The sequence below is a fragment of the Leptodactylus fuscus genome, chromosome 10 (genome assembly GCF_031893055.1).
Source record: "Leptodactylus fuscus isolate aLepFus1 chromosome 10, aLepFus1.hap2, whole genome shotgun sequence".
Lineage (NCBI taxonomy): Eukaryota > Metazoa > Chordata > Amphibia > Anura > Leptodactylidae > Leptodactylus > Leptodactylus fuscus.
This window is the reverse complement of record NC_134274.1, coordinates 88,375,738-88,381,881: the sequence shown is the minus strand read 5'-3', so window position 1 is coordinate 88,381,881 and position 6,144 is coordinate 88,375,738. Positions and strand designations below refer to the sequence as shown.

Sequence of the window (6,144 nt, the reverse complement as noted above, 5' to 3'; positions counted from 1 at the left end):
CCGGAGACACAAGAAAGCTCCAGCAGACGAGACACTCACCTGAACAAGTAAGAGCTCGGCCGCCTCGGCATTCTGGGGGCTTCTGCACATCTTACTGGGGTTTATGGGGTCCATGACTTTCTGATTTTTAGGATTTTTTAGGATTTCTCATTTTTGGTTCACTTGAATAAGTGCAAATAATGACAGGACCAGAATTCTTATTACAAACAGCGCCCCCTCATGTTTCCAGGCTGTGTCTAGTATTGCAGCTTTGTCTGATTTATTTTAATGTTGTAATAGCAGATCTAGGAGTTGTGCTGTTCTTATAGGCAGGACCCTGATGTCCATTATACTGGGGGTTGTACTTGTGTGTGTTCATACATATACTTTTCAGACCCCAGAGTAGAATAATCGGAGACCCAGGGGGAGAAAAACATTAAAAAAAACCCTCTGTTTCTCACCCATCTCCCGGCTCCTATGCTGTGGCCCTCCGCTGTAGTCCATCTTCAATTATGTCAGACGTCACATGACCCAGGCCGCAGGCTATGAGACAGGGACAGATGTACAGGGGGGTTAGCTAGGGGTTACCTTTATTTAGGGGGATGTCACTCACCAGCTCTTTGGGGCTCTATCTGGTCGGGATCCCTGTCAGCTTGTGATATGCCAGAGCTGACTTTTTCCCATAGGAATGCATTGACCAGCGTTGATTGGCCGAATGCCATACAGAGTACAGCGTTTGGCCAATCAATGCTGGTTCTGCCGGAGGCTCGTCTGTGAGGAGGCGGAGTCTAAGATCGGACCAGAATGGAGACTGCTGTGGACCGATCTTAGACTCCGCCTCCTCCAGCAGAACCAGCGTTGATTGGCTGAATGCTGTACTCTGTATGGCATTCGGCCAATCAACGCTGGTCAATGCATTCCTATGCCGAGATGTAGGAGTGCTGGCCGTGCGCTCAGCTCGACTACTCCGGAGATGCAGCTGAGCTGAGCGCACGGCCAGCACTGCTACACTGGAGAACACTGAACCCAGCTGCACACTCAGCTCTCTTGCATCAGAGATGTAGCAGAGCTGAGTGTGCGCTGAACTCTGCTGCATACTCAGCTCTGCTAAATCTCAACAGAGCTGAGTGTGCAGCAGGGTTCAATGCATACTTAGCTCTGCTACATCTCTGGTGCAACAGAGCTGAGTGTGCAGCAGGGTTGAGTGGTTGGCTGCATCTCTGGAGTAGTCGAGCTGAGCGCACGGCCGAAAAGACCCCCCAGTATAATGATAGAAGCGGTAGCGGCTGTGACCGGGCCCCTAATGTCCCGGGCCCTGTGGCATCTGCCTCTGCTGCTACGGTGGTAGTTATGCCACTGTACTGGGCATTTTTTAGAGAGGGGAGCACGACTTTAATGGGGGCTTACCCAGGATAGTATGTATGAGTATGAGAGTCTGTATATGGATATTTTTAAGTACTGCAGCCCAACCCCATCCACTTGGTTTCTGCAATACCAGACATTGCCTGTGGACAGCAGTGGCGCTGTTCCATTCTAGGTAGTACAGTATATATTCCATGCTTTGACCAGTGATTTTGCCTCTTTTTGCCCCCTAGTGTCCGGGTATAAGATTTCCTACTTCCCCATTAGAGGTAAGTGCCGCTTCATGGTCCTATAAAGAATCCATAGAGCTCACAGACTTACAGTCCTATATAACGTTGCATCTTATTGTGGCGCGGCGTAGGTCAGGATCAGTGACCCCACATGGGCGGGTGTATAGAGCTGCCAGGCACGGGGAGGGGGCTACTATATACATGATGGAGCGGGTATATATCCAGGCTTCCCGGACTCGCAGATAACAGGCCGCTGATATTTGCCTTACATTTCTCTGTTTACCTTTCCAAGGTGACTTTGATGTTTGATATGGAGGTGAGCGAGGGGGCTGCGGGGCCGGTCCGACCAGTCCCAGCACCCTACATGAGACTAAGACTAAACCATTGCCTCGTGGTCCCAGGGGTGCTGTTGGACCAATGACCGCCATTAAATGACCCCCGGGGAAGGTGAGGACGAATAACACCCATCTTACCCCCCTCTCCTGCGTCAGGCGGTCCCTGGGTCTCGGTCAGACTATTAGGGTATCCTCACCAACACGACGAGGGGGGCTATTAGGGACTATTACCAGTCGGGGGACATAAAGGGGGCCCTATAGCACAGATGGTCCATTGCTATGCTGTGTTTTTCCCCAGCGAGGGCCGAGCCCATCAGACTGCTGCTCGCTGACCAAGGGGTCACATGGACAGAAGACGAAGTGCAGCTCGCGGACTGGTTCTCTGGAAAGTGCGACCTAAAGAAGACGGCGGTGAGTGGCCCCCGGGGCTACCAAATCATTCATTGTCTAGGTTGTAAAGTTCTGGAAGCTCCTGGGCCTGTAATGGGGCCATTTAGTGACATCGTGGGGCCATTGGGGCTCAGTAACAACTGCTATAGCAGTACACCCCTGGAATAATACACGCTCACAGAGTATACAGTGTAACTATAGGAGGATACAGCTATGACCGGGCCCAGAATCCACAGGGGGGCCCACAAGTCACCCTCACCACGCTAGGGCTGCATAAACCTCTGTCTGTGCATCATAAATATATTCCCCCTGCCCTCCGGTGCCCTGGAGGAAGGAGATTAAGGATGCACAGCCTGCCACTGTCAGAAAGGAGAGAATTAACCCTTTAATGGCATACCCAGCAACTGGTTATCAACACATAGTCACGAAAGTATTCTGTGGGGGAGTTTGTGACACAAAATGGTCATGACTACTGCGGGAGGCCCTGACAGGGGAATGATGGGACGTTTTTGCAGGAAATCCTGCTGCAATGTACAGATTGGAGGAGTTTTGCAGCATTAGTTGCACCGCTTTCTGACGGGGCTCTGGGTATTTGGGGGAGAGTCTCTCTATTGGAGTCGTCTGCACTCACCTTTCTGGTCGGCTTCTAAATGTTTTTATGTTTTTTAGACTTTTGGGCAACTCCCTCGATTCCAACATGGAGACTTTGTCCTGTATCAGAGCAACAGCATCCTGAGATACCTGGGCCGGGAACATGGTGAGGTTCAGTGTCACGTAGGGTGGGCCGCTCATGGCAGTCACATGTGTTGTATGTTACGTGTTGTATGTTGCGTGTTGTATGTTGCGCGTTGTATGTTACGCGTTGTATGTTACGCGTTGTATGTTACGTGTTGTATGTTACGTGTTGTATGTTACATGTTGTATGTTACGTGTTGTATGTTACGTGTTGTATGTTACGTGTTGTATGTTATGCGTTGCATGTTATGTGTTGTATGTTACGTGTTGTATGTTACGTGTTGTATGTTACGTGTTGCATGTTACGTGTTGCATGTTACGTGTTGCATGTTACGTGTTGTATGTTACGTGTTGTATGTTACGTGTTGCATGTTATGTGTTGTATGTTACGCGTTGTATGTTATGTGTTGTATGTTATGCGTTGTATGTTACGTGTTGTATGTTATGTGTTGTATGTTACGTGTTGTATGTTACGTGTTGTATGTTATGTGTTGTATGTTACGTGTTGTATGTTACGTGTTGTATGTTACGTGTTGTATGTTACGTGTTGTATGTTACGTGTTGTATGTTCCCACTTTGACTCTTCCTACCACGTTTTTTACTACCCACAAAGGGATCAGCGGCAGCAACAACCAGCAGAGCGGACTGATCGACATGGTGAACGACGGTGTGGAGGACCTGAGACAGAAGTACAGCCGCCTGATATTCATTGAATACGTAGGTGTAACCTGGGGCGTGCGGGAAGTGAAAGATCTATAGGGGTGGGCGATTATCCAATAACACCCAATGGGCGACATCTAAGGGGGTGGGATCATCATGTCCAGGACTCCTCCTCCAAAGGGCAAAGGTCACACCAAATATCGATGGGATTTACATTTCTCTTTTCTTCCTTCACTTTACATTGCGCCCCAATAGCGCCATACAGCGCCCCTGCTATACCGTATACCCTGCAGTGTAACCTCTGACCTCTACTTCACAGGAGACGGGTAAGGAGAAATACATAAAAGATCTGCCCAACCAGCTGGCGCCATTCGAGAGGATTCTGGCCAACAATTCCAATGGAACCAAGTTTGTGGTCGGAGATAAGGTAAAGCAACTACAACGGTGCAATGAAGTGTATGGAGACGTGTGACCCCCTGCTTACTTAGTGGGGTACAATAGGTGGAGCGGACCACGAGGACACCAACAAAATTAGGCATCTGGGTGGGGGATAAACCTTTATACTTGAGATGAGTCCGATGAGTCTGCACCTTGGCTTCAGTGTGCATGCGCGAGGACACTGGAGCCTGCGCAGAGAGGTCGCGGTGCGCTGTCCGAACTCCGTTGCAGGGCTACCCATGTTCTAGGAGTCATAGGGTGAGCTCAAGCTTATTCTCAGCCCTGGAATTATATTTAGGGTGCTAATCCATAAGGACGGATGGTTTAGCGTCCCAAGTGCAGTTGACAGGTTCCCTAATATTGGGGAGATTCGGGATCAGTTTGGGACTTTTCTGTGGAAGATTCTTATTCCCTTGTCCCTTTGTTGTGCCCCATGTTAGATCGCACATTCCTACTTCTTGGAGCTTGGGGTGGGCTCCCAAAAAAAAGGGGCGAATCTCCTGCACCTGTCGTAATGATCCCGGGGTTCCCAACTATTGTACATGTGACTCCAGCTCCTTATCTGTCAGTTATGTACAAAGGGGCACATTAGGTCGCCCATGTCGAAAAAAGGAGCAAGACACACAAAATAGAATGTGACCTCACCCTAAAACCGGCACCGGTCTCTCCAAATCCAAAAATAGGTTGTTGGCAAGTATGGACTGGATGGATCTTCATGTAAAAGACAGGAGTGGGTGTAGGCGGACATATTACCCCAGAGGGGGGCAGTCAGGGAGATAGTATAGGACATATTACCCCAGAGGGGGGCAGTCAGGACATAGTAAAGGACATATTACCCCAGAGGGGGGCAGTCAGGACATAGTATAGGACATATTACCCCAGAGGGGGGCAGTCAGGGACATACTGTGGGACAGTGATGGCAAACCTAAACTACAACCCAAAACCCATTAATTTATCACAAAGTGCCAACATGGCAAATTAACCTTAATAATGTGCGGATCCACAATTGTGGACAGTTATGGACGGTCTGTAATAATATCACTTGTCTGCTATAGAACAGATACCATGTGATAAAAATAGTGAAGGGCCCACACACAGTACAATCTGCTGCAAAGTGAGCCCCACACAGTACAATCTGCTCCACAATGGGTCCACACAGTACAATCTGCTCCACAGTGGCCCCCACACAGTACAATCTGCTCCACAGTGGGCCCCACACAGTACAATCTGCTCCACAGAGGGCCTCCACACAGTATAATCTGCTCCACAGTGGCCCCCACACAGTACAATCTGCTCCACAGTGGCCCCCACACAGTACAATCTGCTCCACAGTGGGCCCCCACACAGTACAATCTGCTCCACAGTGGGCCCCACACAGTACAATCTGCTCCACAGTGGCCCCCACACAGTACAATCTGCTCCACAGTGGTCCCCACACAGTACAATCTGCTCCACAGTGGCCCCCACACAGTACAATCTGCTCCACAGTGGCCCCCACACAGTACAATCTGCTCCACAGTGGCCCCCACACAGTACAATCTGCTCCACAGTGGCCCCCACACAGTACAATCTGCTCCACAGTGGTCCCCACACAGTACAATCTGCTCCACAGTAGCCTCCACACAGTACAATCTGCTCCACAGTGGGCCCCACACAGTACAATCTGCTCCACAGTGGCCCCCACACAGTACAATCTGCTCCACAGTGGCCCCCACACAGTACAATCTGCTCCACAGTGGTCCCCACACAGTACAATCTGCTCCACAGTAGCCTCCACACAGTACAATCTGCTCCACAGTGGTCCCCACACAGTACAATCTGCTCCACAGTAGCCTCCACACAGTACAATCTGCTCCACAGTGGTTCCCACACAGTGTTATCTGTTCCACAGATGGGTGCCCACAGAGAGGGCTCTGAGTGCCACTTCTGCCACGCGTGCCATAGGTTCACCATCATGGCTATAGGACATATTACCCCAGAGGGGGGCAGTCAGGACACAGTATAGGACATATTAC

General features: G+C 50.1%; 1 protein-coding gene across 1 annotated transcript in view; it reads left to right on the top strand.

Annotated features, from left to right (window-relative positions):
* The window catches only part of LOC142182836 (glutathione S-transferase P 1-like), a 6,502-nt gene continuing 358 nt past the window's right edge, over positions 1-6,144 (top strand). Inside the window, exons 1-6 of the mRNA XM_075257600.1 lie at positions 1-47; positions 1,575-1,610; positions 2,205-2,317; positions 2,966-3,053; positions 3,645-3,748; positions 4,011-4,118. Coding sequence (XP_075113701.1) covers position 47; positions 1,575-1,610; positions 2,205-2,317; positions 2,966-3,053; positions 3,645-3,748; positions 4,011-4,118 — 450 coding nt within the window. The 5' untranslated portion in view covers positions 1-46. The remainder of the gene's footprint in view (positions 48-1,574; positions 1,611-2,204; positions 2,318-2,965; positions 3,054-3,644; positions 3,749-4,010; positions 4,119-6,144) is intronic.